We start from the raw sequence: 19,825 nt of genomic DNA, 5'->3' as shown, positions 1-19,825 counted from the left end.
ACTATCCTAGTCGCCCCGGGGATTGGCCGTCTCACGTGGTACGCCGACCTCGTTCTCCTTCTAGGAGACGTCCTTGGTCACTGCCACTCAGAGATAAACTTTATTTTGCAGAGTCCGGTCTTCCATTAGTATTTAAAGGTCTCTTAGTTTGCCGGCATGGCTATTAAGACCGCCATTCTACACGAAGAGGTTTTTCGGCGGATGTCACCCGCAAGCCTGCATGGTCCAGGATCTATTACAGGACCTGGAGGTCCTTCCTGGGTTTCTGTGGAAGCCAAAATGTTCTGCCACTTTGTTTTTCTCTCCCCACGGTCCTTTTTTACAATCAAAGTAGGACCTTGGTCTGGCCCTTAGTTCTTGAAGGGTCAGGTGTCTGCGCTTTCTATCCTTTTCCAGCACCCTCTGGCCCCCCTGGGGCCTGTAAGGACCTTTCTTCAGGGAGTGGCACATACGGTTCCTCCGTACCGTCCTTCTTTACCGCCTTGGGATCTGAATTTAGTCCTCTCAACGCTCCAGGCTTCCCTTGGAGCCCTTGCGGGAGATTTCTCTCGGACTCCTGTCCTGGAAGGCAGTTTTTCTGGTCGCTATCACTTCCATAGGACGGGTGTCTGAGTTGGCGGCGCTCTCTTCCAGAGAACCCTTCCTGGTTATTTATGGGGACAAGGTGGTTCGTCGGCCTGTCCCTTCTTTTCTTCCGAAGGTGGTCTTTGACTTCCATCTCCGTGCCCATCTCCTTCACACCCTAATGGAAAGGAGTTACACCATTTAAACGTTGTCAGAGCTCTGAAGATCTATTTAGCAGCCTCCGGTCCCTTTCGCCGTATGGATCCCCTTTTTGTCATTCCGGAGGGTCCTCGAATGGGATTGGCGGCTTCCAAGGTGGCAATGGCACGCAAAATTTGGTCTACAATTGCTGAAGCATACCGCGCCCGAGGCAGGGTTCCGGCCTTCGGTGTCACGGCTCACTCCACCAGAGCGGTGGGCGCAACTTGGGCTCGGAGGAATTGCGCTTTGGCTGCACAGTTGTGTAAGGCGGCTACTTGTCCTCCTTACACACATTCACAAAATTTTACCAGGTGCATACTTTGCATTGGTAGACACTGCCTTAGGCCGCCTGGTCTTGCAGGCGGCAGTTTCTTAGATGCCTGCAGGGACGATTGCTTCCATGGGTCTGTGGTTTTTCCCTCCCTGTGGACTGCTTTTGGAGCACCCACCCAGTATTGTTGCTCGACCACAGTTGTGGCAGTTGCTGGTTTGTACCCCGTTGGGTCCTTGGCATGGTTGGTGTTCCATGTTTTTCTTGGTTGGCTTGCTTCTCCTACTGTTTGTACACAAACAAGCTCTCGCTCCAGGCTGGAGGGGGTATAGCTGCCAGGGGAGGAGCTAACAGCTTTATCTAGTGTCAACGCCTCCTAGAGGACATAGCTATACCTACGGTTCCTGTGCCCCCCAATGAAGAGCGAGAAAGAGATTTTACTGGTAAGTTATACAAAATCTCCTTTTCTATGCAATGTAAGGTATACGATCGTGTCTAAAAACCACATTCTCTAGTAAAACTTCTTAGGATCCAATCAGGTAAATCTAGAGCACAATACAGATTCTAGTTAGAGCTAGAAATGTACATTCCGGCTTCAGCATAGGGGCTTAGAGACATCTTTACTTACCAGTCTCTGTAACGCATAAAAGGCAGCCTTTTCTTTTGCTTCATGTTCAGCATGACATTGGGGTCCATGTAGGACCAAACCATTTGACAGCTTCACTTGACAGACTGTCGTCGCCTGAAAAAAAGAAAACAACATGTATACGCCAGATAAACACTCTTCCAGTCACATCAAAAGAATGGTAAAAATCCATTGGTTTAAAATAAAACTTCATCATATAAACCAATGTATAAGGGGTTTACCTACTGCACAACAGGTAGAATTTAGACACCAAAGAATGTAAGAACCAAGAGTAAGATTAAAGAGGTTGTGTCACCATTACCATTCTAGCTCTGTTAGAAACGGTCATGTACTATATGATGCCCGAGATTCATTTTTTACATTTTTAAAGGGGTTCTCCCACAAATAATATTCTACAGTTTTCAAACCAGCCCTTGGATCTGAATAGTTTTGGATTTGCATGTAAATAAAAATGTATTAAGACTACAGAGTTATTCAATGAAATGTATCTGTTTAGCGCCACCTGCTGTTTGCTTTTTTTCTGATTCCTTTGCCCACTGAGGTGGAAGGACAGGTGCAGTTCTATCCTTCAACTGCCACTAGCTGAAGCATACAGAACATGCCTACTGATAAAGGACACGTGTCTTGAAATAACTGGTAGAACTGTTGGATCAATGAATGGGGAGAGCTCTAGATCCACGAGAGGTTCAGGGCTGGTTCTCATGTTCTAGATTATGTAGGATTTTTATTTTTTACATTACATATGACATAACCCATCTAAGCACTAGTAATAGTGTGACTAGGCATGGAGTGGGATACATTTGTATTTGTAGTCTCAACCAATATTGGTTTGGATGAAATTTTCAACTATAATAAAATGGTAAGTCACAATTGCTTTAATGATGTGATGCTTTATTCAGAATCATAAGTGCAGATTTTAAAGCTCTGCAAAGATGCTGGGTTTGGGATACATTGTGGACACTTGTATGAATCCTACCTGTGGTGTTCGCAGAAGTGAAAACTCTGGTGGATGCATTCCAACAAGAGAACAGACGCGGCAAAGTTCAGCTACTGCTGGAGCCAAAGGTGTGGCTAATGGTGGCGTAAGAAGAGGTGGGCGCAGCAATTCTGGATTTGGGGCGCTGAACGGTGGTCCAGCACCATGGGGTCTGTTCATATGAGCAGCTGTAGAAAAAGCACAAGATTAACAACCATCATAACACTAAAGCTTAAGGAAGAGATTTATTAGGACTGGCATTTCATGTGCCAGCCTTAATCCAAAACTATGTCTGCACGCCTCTTTATAAACCTGATGCATCTTTCACTGTCTTTACATCAGAAATTAAAAACGACGTCTGCTACTGTATGAGCACGTGTAGATTTGTGCTATACATTACAAACATTTCTGGAGTCAGAGACAGTTAATCTGTTGGTCCATTGCTACTCCTGACCGCTGCCGCTAAACCCCTGTTCACTTTTCTATCCACTTTTCAAACGGTTACAACAATGACAGCACCTGACACAATTTGGGAGTTTCTACAATATAAACGTGGCATAAAAGCCACTGATGAACTCTCCTTTAGTGCCTGTTCTGTACTGAAATCTGTATGAAACCCCAGTCAAATCCATGCCCCGTTGTTCTCAATGGGAATAGGCATCGCTGTTTATACGGACCAGGATTTTTTCAGCATGGATTTCAAATCTACGTCAAGAAAGGACATGTCCATTCTTGACTCAGAAAATACAGTCTGTAACTACACACAGATTACCCCCATTAAATGGGGATAATTAGCAGCAGTGCAAATATCCCAAGTGAGTGTGCACACACCCTAAGCCTTCTGTAAAATTCAACTTACAGCACACTGTAATGGTATGAACAAACACTTTCATTATGAAGTGGTGGGAGGCATACCCATCTGCTTGGTTTGTTTCCGCTGGACAGGAAGATCTTTTCTAACATCTTTCTGCTTGTCTGCACCATCAGAGCTGTCAATCTTCAAGATCTCCTTTAACATTTGCGTCCCTTTCTAAGAAGGAAAATCAAACATATTTGTAGTAAGTCTCAAGGCCAGTTCCAGGTGGAGGTGTGCAACTTCCTGGTCTAAAAGGCGTTTGAGGACCTATCGTTAGGCTGTCAGAACAATGCCACAAAGTGTCACATCCCCTTTACTGTTCACACAGCTATAGTCAATTGAATGGAATTTCAGTACCAGACATAGAATGGATAAGCGACTGTGCCAGCATAAATCAGGTGGATCAGTGGAGGTGCTGGAGATCAGACCCAGAGCAATCAAACACTGATGATCTATCCTACAGATTAGCCACCCGGGTTTAGATCCCCAAATCACCTTTATTGTTCTAGTAAGTCACCAAAAGAACCAGTGACACAAACTTACCAGAGCGAAAGACTGGGGAGACAAATGTTCTTCAGTAGTAGACTGAGTCTCCACGAGGGGTGCAGAATGTGCTTGTCCCTCTCCTGCAATCTTCAGAGATGCAAAGAGGTTCTCAAACTCGCTATTTGGCTGTGAATAAGATAAGATAATGTGTTACAATCCAGCAATTCAGAGGTGGTAATACATCCTTTGGTTGAAGTCAGCAGTACCTTCCCTTCTGTGGGGCCAACGTTACTGTGCAGTGCCTCTGTCTGATCATTTCTCTTCAAAAGCTTGATGTGGGTTTCAGGCTCAAAGACATTCTACATAATGCAAACACAAGACTCATATGCATGTTATGTGCAAAGTAATGAACAGTGCAGACTTGCTTTTGGGGTTAAATCAAGGTTTACCAGGGTATAAAGTCTACTCCAAGGGTTAGGTTACAAAGTATAATGACAATAGATCATCAAGGGTGCTGAAGGAGGTCTCCGGGGTACCACTGCTCCTTGCATGGAGCACTAGAGCTGGTGTAGGAAGACTTATAGGCCATGCAATGCTCCCTGGAAAAAAGCCTTAGTATTGATGGGGAGCAAGAACCCTGAAACAGGTGTCTGCACACGAGTCCCTCTTTCCTTTTGAAGAAGGCTTTGGTTTGGCCAATATCCTTAATTCAGGTTGCTAGGTCTGTGAAGGGGCTAGACGTTGATTTACAGGGTAGCTACCTCCCCTAGATGGCACTATAGAGATCGCTTTCTTTCTTTTGGAAGTCTACTTTGCACATTAGTTTCCCCAGAAAGCATTGCATGGTTGATGAGACTCCCCATGGTACTCTCCACAAGGAAAAAAAAGTACTTTTCAGTAACATGCAAATTAGCAGTTATGTGCACGAAGGACAGGCCCAAGCCATTCTATGCACCCTTGCTTCTCTGCCATGCCCTGCCTCTACTTCTTGACCGACATGGACAGGTTCCTGCATAGTATTTTCACCTGTCAATGAAGGAGAAGTTGGGGCTAGTAGGGTAAGGAGCAGGAGGTACAGTGACTTGGACATGCCTTCTGTGCACTTAACTACTCTCTCACATAAGGATTAGGGTACACTCACATGACTGTATTAGTGGGTGCGCATCCGTTCCACAATTTTGCTGAACGGATGCAGACCCATTCATTTCAACGGGGCCGCAAAAGATGTGGACAGCAAACAGTGTGCTGTTTGCATCCATACTTCTGTTCAGTGGCTCCACAACAAAGCAATTTACGGACAAGAATAGACCTTTCTATCATGGGGCTGGCAGTGTGCGTTCCGCAATATATGGAGCGCACATGGCTGGTATCCATGTTTTGTGGATCTGCAAAAAACACATACGGTCATGTGAATGTACCCTTAAAAGTACTTTTTCTCCAGAATGAAACGGATCACTAGATGAAAGGTAAAAATAACAACAACAGGTGGATAGTTTTCTGGATGCAATTATCTGAAGGTATTATGCAATTTTTATTTTGATGGCCTTATCAGGATATTCCATCCTTGCCAATCAGCTGTTCACAACTTCATCCTTTGTATAGAGGAAGGGGCTGGTTACTGGAGTGCTGCCCCCATCGAAGTGAAGGGTAAGGCTAGTTTCACCTCCACTGTGAATTCCGTCGGGCTGCTCCGGCAGACAATACTGAGAATTGTCTGGACACAAACCACAGCATGCAGCAGTTTGTGTCCGGCTGGGTCTCCACTTGTCTGCTGGGTTGTGGCTGGATCTCCACCTGACCCAATTATATTTCATTTGGCCGGCGGGCATTCCATCAGCAACCAGCAGTGCCGAATGCTGTTTTGTGCCGGAATTCACACCGCAGGTGTGAAACTAGCCTAACAGTGCTGCAGTAACCAGCTCCGTCCACTACATCACGGATGGAGCTATGTAGTTTCAGTGGCTATTTCCAGTGTTCCTCAACTCCAATCCTCAGGGCCCACCTACCGGTCAGAATGAATACCTGTGGTAGGTCCTGATGCATGGACACTAATTATATCACCTGCTCAATACTAAAGAAAATCCTGAAAACATGACCGGTGGGCCCCAAGGACTGGAGTTAAGGAATACTGTACTGTTGTATTTAGATTTCAGTGGAACAAAAGGATAAAGTAAAAAGGAAACAGACAAAAATACAATAAAGTTTGTTACCTATAAAGATTGAGTTTAAAAAAATACCAGTTTCTGATGGAAGTGTCCACTTAATGAAACATCCATGAGCGTTAGATGCAGGAGCTTACCTGTGGAGCTACACCCAGCAGCAGGTTCTCCTGCCTGTTAAATTCAAAGCCTTGTTTTCCTGCAATATACATTATAAAATGTCTTTCTGAAAACCCTTATTTAATATCTAGACATCATGTACACAACATGTATGGCAAATGTATTAGAGTATGTACTGTATGATGGAAGACATAGTATGTACTGTATGATGGAAGACATACATTTCGGAGCTAGTACACAATAAAACAAAATGCTGAAAGCAAAAGAAATAGCAAATAGATTGAAATGTGCTTCATATCATAGTATTAATAGATTTGTGATGCAATTCACACGAAATATATAAAAATGTTGCATGGCGCCTAGTAAAATTAGGAACTTGGCTAGATATTCTTTGAATGCATCAATATGGTGTCTTAAAAATAGGAAGCTACAAAGCACATCTGTTAAAGGGGTTGTCTCACTTCAGCAAAGAGCATTTATCATGTAGGGAAAGTTAAAGGGGTTATTTTTTTGTTCTGTGTATGTTTCTAACTAGGCAAATGTAAGGACTTTACAATTCACTTACTTTATCTCAAGTTGCTGCTTTCTCAGATTTCACTGAGGGTCACATGACCTGTGATGTCAGCCTCTCTCCCTGCTCTGATGATGTTTCGTGCACAAGCCTGAGAGCTGATGTGTGTCTGTACACAAAGAGTCACTGTGCTGGCCACGCCCCCCTGCAGTGCAGTCTGCTCTCTTTCTGGTTCTTGACCCCTTCAGCTGCACAGACTCAGGGGTGAAGGCTTTACTGAGTAGATGCAGGCTGTGAGGAGACAAATGGTGGGCACAGGAGCTGACATAGGAGTTCTGCAGAGCATTGCACAAGAACAGGTAGGGAGAGGATCCTGTGTGCATCAGTAGTGTCATTGTACAGCTGGGACATGTAGTCCTACAAATACAATATGCTGCTGAGTCTCCTAACAGACAGACATGTCACTCAGGGCAGGACTTGTATTCACTCCCTTAGCGGGGGAGGGGCACAAATATTCATGAGGAAAACTTCAGAGATTGTTGTCATTGCAGGTAAGAGAACCAGGGAAATGAGGAAATGCATATTTTTTTTGCCTAAAACTTGCTTAGCTCAGTTATATATTGCTGCCCATCAGATTTACAGTGCTATATATATTTTTTCATAACTCGGACAACCCCTTTAATACAAGGCACTTACTAATGTATTGCGATTGTCCATATGGCTTCCTTTGCTGGCTAGACTATTTTTTTCATCACATTAGCATCAGTGGCAGTGTCTGCACACTATAGAAAAAAACAATGGCATCTCTGGTGGCCGGGATCATGGGAGCGCATATAGGCCAGTGGTTTTTCCTATATTGTGCAAGCACAGCTATCGATGCTGGATTGTAGGGTGGTCGTCACCATGGAAATGAGCAGGGCATAAGTGTGATGGAAAAATGAATCCAGCCAGCAAAGGAAGCAACATGGAAAATCACAAAACATTAGTAAAGGTCTTGTATTAAACTTTCTCTACATGACAAATGCCATTTGCTGAAGTGAGACAAACCCTTTAAATATATTCTACCATGCTTACCACAACTTTTTATTTATTTTTATTAATGGATAGGGAATGATTTGATAACTCTGAATGAATGAAACTTGCATCACTATAAATAAATCTTCTAACAATACTTTATAGCATAAGTCCCATGCTCAAAAGCCGATGTGGGAATCTATGACGCAATGAGGCTAAAGCTACAGTGCATGCAGGACAGAACTAATTCTCTGAGTTGTCAGCGCAAACAATTCATTGTGCCCTATGAGCTCAGATACGCAGCTTTTACCGCTGGTCAAATTAAAGAGGTCGCCCAACCGGTAAAAAGTCACTAAAAAGGGTCAGAACGGCTTAAAAAAAAAAAAAAAAAAAAAAAAAAGCAGCAATACTCTGCAAACTCCCACCACTCCCATTCAGGTGCTAAGCCAGCCACTACTGCGGCCAGTGATTGGCTGAGAGGTCATACTTCCTATGCTGAGAGGGTCAAAGTGTTGAATGGAAGGGGACCGGGCGAGGTCTGAACCAGAGCGGTGGAGGATGATTATTAAAATATGTGAAATAAATACACTTATGTGCCATTCAGCATGTAATTTTTACTGTATGGTAAAAACCACAGCTAAGAGGAGCATACTGAAGACGGGTGTACTGAAGGGGTTGAGGGTTCAGTGAGATGAACTGTAATGCGGCCTTATTAATTGTGACACGTAAAATATAATTATTAAATAAAAATATCAATAGCTGAACGTCAAATGCAAAGCAGCAAAACCAATGTGATAACATCCATAAAAAGGGAGGGTATCTATTAGCAAAAACTATTTCAATGATCACTGTCATTTCAACAAACATTGCTTAAATACAGGTGAACATAAGAAAGCTTATAATATATTTTATCAGAGAAAAATGCCTTTTCCTCCCTCTATCAGCATTCTACCTCTCCTCTCCATACACTTCTATGGGCATTATATGTCAACCTCTCTAAATAAGCTCCTTCTTTGTTTCTTCTCTGTCACAGCAGCTCACTCCTTACCCTTCCCACAGCCTTCTATAGGCAGTACCTAATCTGATCTTCAGTTAGCTCGTCTGTCAAAATGGACTTAGTAGCGAATATTAGTTTAGGAATGGGAATGGGGAGAAAGAGAGGCATTTTCTCCGATAGGATATTAACTTGTACTACTGTTTTGTGCAGTGTGTGGAAAGTACAGTGACCATTACTCATATTGTGTCCACCTTCACCCTGCTGGTGATGGGTGGTAGTGCAGTAGCTCATTTAATTTACCCATCTTCACTGGTTCTTGTTTTCTCTGCTGGCACTTAGAGGTGTTCCCAATGTTGCCTGATTTGTTGTACTGGTGCATAATGAGGCCAGGCTTCTTTTCCTGAGGTAGACTCTAAAAAACACACACTAATTAATGTAAAGAAAAGGCTTGACACACACACCATGACTGTTCTTCATCCTAACTTACAGACCTTGTCATGCATTTTGTGTGCTGCATATTCAGGTTTTCCTGTGCCTTGCAAGGAGTGCCACACACTGCTGAATTCGTCTGGTTTACGCTGTAAAAGAAAAAGCAATAGAAAGGGTGGATATTTAGCATGTAATAGATTAATAGACAACACATTTATGATCAGACTCAGTACCCACTGTAATGATTATTAATACCAGGAGTGCCTACTTTTTTGTATCTTGCTATGGGAAAACATAAGCTTTTCTTGCAAATACAAGTTAATAGAGAGGGGGAAAAAATCAACAAGACAGGAAAAAAATCCATTTTAAAATAGTACAATAGTTTCCTACATAGTCCACAAATTGAAGCAGCATTTTTCATGGCAATTTAATGCCACAGGACTGTTCTATGTAGAGAACATCCATGCATACAAAGCACTCAATAAGATCAAGTAGTAGAAAAACTGCAGATATTAGCAGAGCTTGGTTTTTGTAAATTACAACACATCTAATGACAAATTCCGCTTTTCTTCATATGTACCAGTATATCAGCAAACATCTCTGCAGTGGCCTGCTTCTTTTGACAGCATTACAGGGGCAGTTATTTTGTGCCCACATCAATAGTGACTGCAGTATTTACATACATTATTAAAGAAGTCTGGTGGCATTTCCACAGTTTGTGGGATCTGCAACTATACCCAGAACCGGGATCACAAGAACCCTGAGCCACTGTGAATGGAGAGATGGCCTCACAGATGTGACTTCATTCTCTTCTTTATCCTAAAACAGCCAAATAGGTCACACCTCCATTCACAGTGTCCGTGGGACAGAGGACCACAGAATACTCTGGAGATAGATATGTGTTGCACCTCAGGGAGCCAAGTCTACCAGTCGTCTATTGCATATCCTACAGATGTGCCATATATGTCTAAGATGCCCTTTAAGTGGCACAAGGGTTGTTTTTTCGATACCAAAATTTTTATTCTGTTTCGATACCATAAAAAAAGTATTGCGATACTTAATACCATTCTATACCACGTGAAAAAATAGAAAAATAGAATACAAAAAAAAAAGCTGCGTGTGTTCTACATTTTTATGGAACGTCCAGCCCATAATAGAACAGTCCGATCCTATTTTTTGGGGGGACAAGGTGACAAAAAAAAAAAAAAAAAGCCAAACCGCGCAGTTTTTATTTTTTATTTTTCTGTTAAGGCGTTCACCACATAGGACATTTTAATAGTTTGGACTTTTCGGACGTGGCGATACGTAATATTTTATTTATTTATTGTTTATATATTTTATATGTAAAATTGGGAAAGGGGGTGATTTATACTTGATTGTTTTTTTTTTTTTTTAAACTTTTTATTTAACCCCTTAAGGACTCAGCCCTATTTCACCTTAAGGACTTGGCCATTTTTTGCAAATCTGACCAGTGTCACTTTAAGTGCTGATAACTTTAAAACGCTTTGACTTATCCAGGCCGTTCTGAGATTGTTTTTTCGTCACATATTGTACTTCATGACACTGCTAAAATTGGGTCAAAAAAGTAAATTTTTTTGCATAAAAAAATACCATATTTACCAAAAATTTTGAAAAATTTGCAAAATTTCAAAGTTTCAGTTTCTCTACTTCTGTAATACATAGTAATACCCCCAAAAATTTTGATGACTTTACATTCCCCATATGTCTACTTCATGTTTGTAGCATTTTGGGATTGATATTTTATTTTTTGGGGATGTTATAAGGCTTAGAAGTTTAGAAGCAAATCTTGAAATTTTTCAGAAATTTACAAAAAACAAATTTTTAGGGACCACTACAGGTCTGAAGTCACTTTGCGAGGCATACATAATAGAAACCGCCCAAAAATGACCCCATTCTATAAACTACACCCCTCAAGGTATTCAAAACTGATTTTACAAGCTTCGTTAACCCTTTAGGTATTGCACAAGAGTTATTGGCAAATGGGGATGAAATTTGAGAATTTCATTTTTTTGCCTAATTTTCCATTTTAACCCATTTTTTCCACTAACAAAGCAAGGGTTAACAGCTAAACAAGACTGTATCTTTATTGCCCTGACTCTGCCGTTTACAGAAACACCCCATATGTGGCCGTAAACTACTGTACGGGCACACAGTAGGGCGTAGAGGGAAAGGTGCGCCGTTTGGTTTTTGGAGGGCTGATTTTGCTGGACTGTTTTTTTGACACCATGTCCCATTTGAAGCCCCCTGATGCACCCCTAGAGTAGAAACTCCATAAAAGTGATCCCATCTAAGAAACTACACCCCTCAAGGTATTCAAAACTGATTTTACAAACTTTGTTAACCCTTTAGGTGTTGCACAAGAGTTATTGGCAAATGGGGATGAAATTTGAGAATTTCATTTTTTTGCCTAATTTTCCATTTTAACCCATTTTTTTCCACTAACAAAGCAAGGGTTAACAGCCAAACAAGACTGTATCTTTATTGCCCTGACTCTGCCGTTTACAGAAACACCCCATATGTGGCCGTAAACTACTGTACGGCCACACAGCGGGGCGTAGAGTGAAAGGTGCGCCGTTTGGTTTTTGGAAGCCAGATTTTGCTGGACTGTTTTTTTGACACCATGTCCCATTTGAAGCCCCCCCTGATGCACCCCTAGAGTAGAAACTCCATAAAAGTGACCCCATCTAAGAAACTACACCCCTCAAGGTATTCAAAACTGATTTTACAAACTTTGTTAACCCTTTAGGTGTTGCACAAGATTTAATGGAAAATAGAGATACAATTTCAAAATTTCACTTTTTTGGCAGATTTTCCATTTTAATATTTTTTTTCCAGTAACAAAGCAAGGGTTAACAGCCAAACAAAACTCATTATTTATGGCCCTGATTCTGTAGTTTACAGAAACACCTAATATGTGTTCGTAAACCGCTGTACGGGCACACGGCAGGGCGCAGAAGGAAAGGAATGCCATACGGTTTTTGGAAGGCAGGTTTTGCTGGACTGGTTTTTTTGACACCATGTCCCATTTGAAGCCCCCCTGATGCACCCCTAGAGTGGAAACTCCAAAAAAGTGACCCCATTTTAGAAAGTACGGAATAAGGTGGCAGCTTTGTTGGTACTAGTTTAGGGTACATATGATTTTTGGTTGCTCTATATTACACTTTTTGTGCGGCAAGGTAACAAGAAATAGCTTTTTTGGCACTTTTTTTTTTTTTTTGTTATTTACAACATTCATCTGACAGGTTAGATCATGTGGTAATTTCATAGAGCAGGTTGTCACGGACGCGGCGATACCTAATATGTATACAATTTTTTTTATTTATATAAGTTTTATACAATAACTTCCTTTTTAAAACCAAAAAAAGTTTTAGTGTCTCCATAGTCTAAGAGCCATAGTTTTTTCAGTTTTTGGGCGATTATCTTGAGTAGGGTCTCATTTTTTGCGGGATGAGATGACGGTTTAATTGGCACTATTTTGGGGTGCATATGACTTTTTGATCGCTTGTTATTACACTTTTTGTGACGTAAGATGACAAAAAATGGCTTTTTTTACACCGTTTTTATTTTTTATTTTTTACGGTGGTCACCTGAGGGGTTAGATCATGTGATATTCTTATAGAGCCGGTTGATACGGACGCGGCGATACCTAATATGTATACTTTATTTTTATTTATGTAAGTTTTACACAATGATTTCATTTTTGAAACAAAAAAAATCATGTTTTAGTGTTTCTTTAGTCTGAGAGCCATAGTTTTTTCAGTTTTTGGGCGATTATCTTGGGTAGGGTATGATTTTTGCGGGATGAGATGACGGTTTGATTGGTACTATTTTGGCGTACATATGACTTTTTTGATCACTTTTATTACCTTTTTTGGGAAGTAAGGTGGGCAAAATTTTAATTTTCTCATAGTTTTTATTTTTTTATTTTTATGGCGTTCACCGTGCGGGGAAAGTAACATGACCGTTTTATAGATCAGGTCGTTACGGACGCGGCGATACCTAATATGTGTAGTGTATTTAATTTTTTTAATTTTTATTCAGTGATGAATGTTTTTTTTTTTATCTTAACTTTTTTCACTTTTTTTCACTTTTTTTTTTGACCTAGACCCACTTGGTTCTGGAAGATCCAGTGGGTCTGATGTCTGTATAATACAGTACAGAACAATATATATTGTTCTGTACTGTATTTTACTTACACTGAACAGATCTATGCTTTTAGCATAGATCTGTTCAGCACCATGGACAGCAGGACGCCTGAGCAGGCGTCCTGTTGCCATGGGAACCCTCCCCGTCTGCTCAGAACTTCGCAGACGGGGAAGGGTAAGCACAGGGCTGAGGGGGGCTGTCGGGGGGCTCTCTCCCTCTCCATCGGGGGGCTGCAAAGGCACAGCAGCCCCCCGATGGAGAGGGAGGGAGCTCCCTGACCGACGACAGTTAACTTTTTCCATACAGCGGTCCGTACGGACCGCGGTATGGAAAGGGTTAAACGGCTGACATCTGCACAGATGTCAGCCGTTTATACCAGGGTGCCAGCAATGTGCTGGCACCCTGGAATAACCACTAGACACCAACGATCATTCATGGGGAGGCGGGCGGGGGATCGCGATCCCGCCTGCCGCACCGCCCGCCTCCCGCAACGCCCCCACCGCATGCGACACCCCCCCCCCCGCACCACCCGCCGGCATAAAATCGTGCAGGGGTGCAGGGGGGGGTGAAAAATATAGATTATAGGCACTCAAAAGTTTCTGATCCCCGCGGTCAGGGACCGCGGGCATCAGAAACTGCAAAAAGCGCAGCAAACCGCAGGTCTGAATTGACCTGCGGTTTGCTGCGATCGCCGACACGGGGGGGTCACATGACCCCCCCTGGCGTTGTCACAGGATGCCGGCTGAAGGATTTCAGCCGAAATCCCGTTCCGTTTAACCCCTCGGGCGCCGGAATACTGATTTCAAGTTAGGACGTACCGGTACGCCCTGAGTCCTTAAGGACTCGGGAAATAGGGCGTACCGATACGCCCTGCGTCCTTAAGGGGTTAATTACTATTTTCCCCCTTAGGGGCTAGAACCTGGGATCTTTTCATCCCTTGTCCTATTCACCCTGATATAGCTCTATTAGGGTAAATATAGGACCTCACACTCTCCCTGCTGCCCTGTGCATAGTACACACAGCAGCAGGGAGGTTACCACGGCAGCCAGGGCTTCAGTAGCGTCCTGGCTGCCATGGTAACCGATTGGAGGCCCGGGATTACACTGCTGGGGCTCTGATCAGAAGCTGCCACTGCACCACCTATGAGGAGGAGGGGAGGGGACCCTGTGGCCACTGCCACCAATGATTTTAATACTGGTGGGTGGGGGCGCACTGCGCCAATGATTTTAATACTGGGGGGTTGAGGGGAGGGGGCGCACTGCGCCACCAATGATTTTAATACTGGGGGGGTTGAGGGGAAGGGGCGCACTGCACCACCAATGATGAACAACATTTAATACAGGAGGCGGATGCAGCATCTGAGGGGTTAACTGCCGCTGATCGCAGCTCCCGTCTCCTGGATTTGTATTAAACGTTTACTTTCATTGGTGGCGCAGTGCCCATGCCCCTCTCTCCTCATTGGTGGCAGCGGCGGCACAGGGGGAGGGAGAGACTGCTTCCTTCTCCCCTGTGCTGCTGAGGAGAACACGGAGCGCGTTGAGAGCAGCGAGCTCCATGTTCTCTGATACTAGACTGCACAATAACATTGTATTACACTATTCAGTTCCTACACGCTATTCTACCCCTGCTCACAACAGCAGATCAGTATAAACTGGACATCATTAAATGAGAGACTCTAATCTGAGCATCATGAGATGATTCAAGAGACGAGGGTTATCTTTCCCATTGTTGCAGGCATCAATAGAAACAAGTGCTCCTGCTGATGGGTGAAGCTGCACACATTAAGGCCCCTTTACACTGGTCAAGTGTTCGGCAGATAACCACCAACAAGCATTTGAAGGAATGATCATAGCGATGATCTGCTGGTGTAAAGGCGTGGCTGATTACCCGATGAATGAGCAAAACTCTTGTTCATCCGGTAATAAGATTTAGGAATAAGATAAGCTTGTGCATTCACCCAAATCATTGCTTTTGGGCAGCAGATCATGACATCTAAGCACTCTGCTGCCAGCAAACAATTCTGCATGGGGATGAGCAATGGCATTAGTGATCTCTCCTCCCCATACTGTAGAGGACATCGCTGCATGTAAATGCAGCACTCTCCCTCACTGACGAGCAGACGCTTGCCGGGAAGGAACACTTCTTCTCCAACAGTCATCTGCTCAATTGAGCAGTGTAAAAGGGCCTTTTAGTCAGGTCACCAATGTGGTAGGTGTAAATGGTTGAAATGAACTTCAGAATAAGGTAATTAGAGTCACACTGCATTGAATCGGGAGATCTATAATAAAATGACAGACATGACAGGGCTACATTGATAACACAACTGAAATTAACTTGCCTTCGGGTTCTGGTTTCCAGATGAGAGACCACTTTTCTGCGGAGAGCTTGCGTTTCCCTGAAATTGTGGATTCTCATTTGGTTGCTTTAAAAACAACAGTACAGAAACTTACAATAAGACCGATGATCTAACCAATTCCGCTCAAAGCTTCCATATCAGAGAGCAGTACTGTATATTATGAAGGGGGAGCAGCTGAGCTCTAGGATATATAGGTATATAAGATATGGAGGAAATACTGACAGGACTACAACAAAGACAGAATCCGGATTACTCCGCCCACAGCTTCTCTATCAGGAGGCACACAGAAAGCTGTCAATCACTGTATGTGGGAGGGGTAATCAGGACTCTCACTGTCTCTGCTAGGAGTCCTGTCAGTATTTCTTCTGGTTTTTACTCCAGAAATCCTGCCCCATAGAAACCTACAGTATATGTCACAGAGCTCAGCTTCTCTCTCATATACTGCTCGGATATGGCAGCGGAAATTACCTCACAAGCTTACTTTAAAGGGACTGATTGCCTATCCATAGACAGGCCACCAGTAATTAATAAAGGTCAGTGACAGACAAAGCCACTGGTATGTAGAGGTGTACATAAAGACACTCCTTGCACTAAGGACAATACATCATACATTCCAGATTCAAGTAACCTTCCTAGGCTGAGTTCACATTGGCGTCATAGGCTTGGTTAGACTGCCTATAAGAAACCAGCTGGACCCCATTATAGCCACTAGGGTCCGTCTGGCACTGTCTTAATTATGTGCTGGATCGATATTTTTTCCATTGTTCTGATCCTGTAACAGAGCAGAACAATGGAAATAATCTGTGCAAATGTGAAAGCAGCCTTACAAAAAAGGTATAATAAAGCTGTAGTAATATTAAAGAGGCCGCCCCCTAATACTAACACAAAATATAAAAATTTTAGAATTATAATCTTTTAAAACATTCTTCAATGTCTAGTTATGCTTTTATATACTTGTGTGTCACTCAATTCAAATCAATTTTGCTAATAAGTACAAGTATGAATTTGCCACCAATAAAGACTCATCTATTTGCTTGGCGGAAGTGGGAACAGGTCTAACCTTCATGGGGATGAAGAGCGAGCGTGGGGAATGGTTGAGGGCACCCAAGTGTCCTTTTTGAGATCCTCCTGTGGATAATTCAGAGGAGTGAGAGCCATGGTGATTTGTGGCTGGCTGCGGTTTAACTACAGCTGTCAACTTTTGCATACCATTTTCTGTACGAATACCATGAGAAAGGTTGATTAAGGCACTTGTCGGCACACGGTAGCCTCTTGACTGGGTACATCTAGAAGAAATAAAAGAGAAATCATTTTTATTTTTGCAGTTATTTCCAGGAGGAATTAGCAGAAAAAATGTTTTCATGTTAGTACCTTATACTTAGGCCACCAGGGAACTCCTCATCAAACAATACTTCAAGCAAGACATCGGCATCTCTCTCCGCTGCAAGTACATGAAGAGTATAAAACAATATTAGGTCAAAACCAATGGATGTGGCCTCCAAAACAAGCCGTTCCTATTTAGTGGGATTCATGTTTGTCAGATTGGATTTGTGGTTTAGAATTCATAGGAAGAAACAACACTGGGCAAGATAAGTGAAAATCTAAAGAGGTAATGTAATCCTAGGGTTTGAAAAGAGTTTCATTACCTCCTTTAATCCCAATAACTGTGCCTCTGAGCCCCAAAGGGACAGAAAAGCTCTCCCGCACATTGACAACACGGTCAAACAGCCGGAACTCTGCATCTCTGTCTGGAACAACTCCAAACTGCTGTTCAAGAGGCTGAGAGAGAAATAAGAAATATATGTATTATGTAAGGATTGTTAATTACAGACCCCTGAAAGTCAACATGACAGAAATGAGTGGGAATGTATCACCTAAATTCAGGGGACTTGGAAGCTGAGGGACAACCACTTTAGGAGTCTAAGGGAGTTGTCCAGGATTCAAAGGGAACCTGTCACCATGAAAATGCAATGTAAGCTTTAGGCACCATGTTACAGAGCAGGAGGAGCCAACTGATATATAGTTTGGTGGGAAAAGATTCAGTATAAACTGTATTTCATCCATTGAAATTCTGCTCTGTCTGGGCTTTGACATCAAGGAGGCGGTCCTTTCAGTGATTGACAGCTGTGTATACACAGTCATAGAAGTATGCTGTCAATCACTGATAGGACCGTCTCCTTGACTTCAAAGAGCAAAATGAGCACAGATATAAATAAATATATTACAAGTTATACTGAATCTTTATACTCCCAAATACCTTTTATTATTTATAATGGCTCGTGTTGTCTGGGGAGCAATCATCAGGGGAAACAAAATGGCCACTGTCCCATTAGTTCACACAAAACCTGTCCTGATCACACATGAGGACAAGTTACTTTACAACACTGAGGTAAAGAGCTGCCTCATCCTCTCTACTTGTCAGGTATAATGATCCTGAATACAGATGATAACTTTACCTGAATCTCTGTAGAAATGGAGTTTATGAGGAGACGTGAAGCACAGAGAGGATGGACAGGACAGACTGTGGTAAAGGGGGCCTGTGGTAATGGAGACTGCATACAAGTGCTGCTGCTCATTAGCCGCACCTCACCCTCCTCGCATGTCTCCTCATCTTCTCCATTCCCACAGAGATTCACCTATATTCAGGATCATGATTCCTGACAAGCGGAGCAGAGAGGAGGATGAGGCAGCACTATGGCTCATTCTGGTGAAGTAACTTGTTCTACTGTGCGATTAGGACAGGTATTGTGTGTACTGATAGGACGGAGGCCATTTTATTTCTCCTAATGATTGCACCCTAGACAAAACAGGCCACTCTAAGTAATGAAAGGTATTTGTGAATATATTTATTATAAAATACTATTTAAGCATTTTCATATTTTTTTTTTATTCCTTTAATATTAATCTTTAACTCGACAGGTTCCCTTTAACAGCCCCAGAAACGGCTCAATTTTTGGCCATGGCTGTGTACTGCGGCTCCTCTATACTGAAGTCATATTACTCATGTGCAATACCAAATACATCAGTTGACAACAGCGTCTTTGTATCTGGGGAAAGAGGCACATCATTTATCTAACCCCATGAACAAGCCATCTCACTTTTGACGGATATAACCATGTAGCACTAAATTACAGCAGAATTTTACCTTGACAGCAGTTGCAAATATTTATTTAAAAAGGTACCAATTACATTTAAAAACCTCTGAAATGTCAGAGTGAATGTGTCTCAGTGGGGTCTGGATGCTGTAACCCCCACCGGTTGCTGAAATGAAGGGTCATTCAGCTGAGACTTTCTATGAGCCTGTACACCGCCACTGCTTGACTCTTCTCAGACAGCAAAGCAAGCAATCAGAAACAAAGGAGCACGGCACTCAGCTGAGTACTTCTGCCCCTGCATTTGAGTGATGGGTGGAGGTCTTGGCACCTAGACCCCCGAGAGGTCAAATGTTCTGAACTGTCATTGACATGTCAAAGGTTTTTCTTTTTTTTTTTTTTTTTTTTTTTTTTTTAAGTGACAGTAAACAATCAAATTTTACGATTTATTGATAATTAAAATAGTAAAAAATACATTAAAGAAACATTTTAAATTCTACTGATCAATTTAATTTGGCAATAGCTTAACTTGAAAGGTATAAAATGTAGAAATATTACATTCTTGAAGCAAAACTCACCCGAAACACTAAGTGTGGTTTCACCGTCACGCGCACCTTCTTATTGCTCTTCTTGGTCTGTAGAGAACACATGTAACCTGAATAACTCTCTAAGCAGTTTTTGAGAAGCAGCAAGAAAAAAAAATATCAAAAAGAATTTGTGACAAATGTTATAAGGATGGGATTCAATTCTATGAAGGTCAGTAAAGCTTTAGGCTATACAGGATAACAAATCATAAAACTGAAGGGATTAGTGGGACAAAATACTTCCAATGTATGATCCGCACCTTACACTTAACAACCTCCTCTTCAATTTTTTCCACAATAGCAGAATCCAAGATCTGCAAATCGCAGGATGAGCGGGACAAAAAGCTAACAGGATGAGCTCTCAGCCAGGAAACAATCTCTTGAACTTTTTCCGCA

General features: G+C 42.4%; 1 protein-coding gene across 4 annotated transcripts in view; it reads right to left on the bottom strand.

Moving 5' to 3' along the window:
- XRN1 (5'-3' exoribonuclease 1) overlaps positions 1-19,825 on the bottom strand; it is a 118,013-nt gene that overhangs the window by 19,282 nt on the left and 78,906 nt on the right. The window contains exons 27-41 of one of the 4 annotated variants that reach the window (XM_040428065.1): positions 19,690-19,825; positions 19,424-19,480; positions 17,400-17,532; positions 17,125-17,194; positions 16,963-17,039; positions 16,814-16,881; positions 15,736-15,819; positions 9,293-9,379; positions 9,102-9,213; positions 6,300-6,358; positions 4,267-4,359; positions 4,058-4,186; positions 3,574-3,688; positions 2,659-2,846; positions 1,665-1,778 (exon numbers count right to left, since the gene is read on the bottom strand). In XM_040428065.1, the coding sequence (XP_040283999.1) occupies positions 1,665-1,778; positions 2,659-2,846; positions 3,574-3,688; positions 4,058-4,186; positions 4,267-4,359; positions 6,300-6,358; positions 9,102-9,213; positions 9,293-9,379; positions 15,736-15,819; positions 16,814-16,881; positions 16,963-17,039; positions 17,125-17,194; positions 17,400-17,532; positions 19,424-19,480; positions 19,690-19,825 (1,522 nt within the window). Of the gene's footprint in view, positions 1-1,664; positions 1,779-2,658; positions 2,847-3,573; positions 3,689-4,057; positions 4,187-4,266; positions 4,360-6,299; positions 6,359-9,101; positions 9,214-9,292; positions 9,380-15,735; positions 15,820-16,813; positions 17,040-17,124; positions 17,195-17,399; positions 17,533-19,423; positions 19,481-19,689 lie in introns of all 4 variants that reach the window. The other 3 variants (XM_040428066.1, XM_040428062.1, XM_040428063.1) reach the window with 3 other exon arrangements.

This window comes from Bufo bufo, chromosome 4 (genome assembly GCF_905171765.1).
Source record: "Bufo bufo chromosome 4, aBufBuf1.1, whole genome shotgun sequence".
Classification (NCBI taxonomy): domain Eukaryota; kingdom Metazoa; phylum Chordata; class Amphibia; order Anura; family Bufonidae; genus Bufo; species Bufo bufo.
This window is presented reverse-complemented; position numbering and strand designations above follow the sequence as displayed.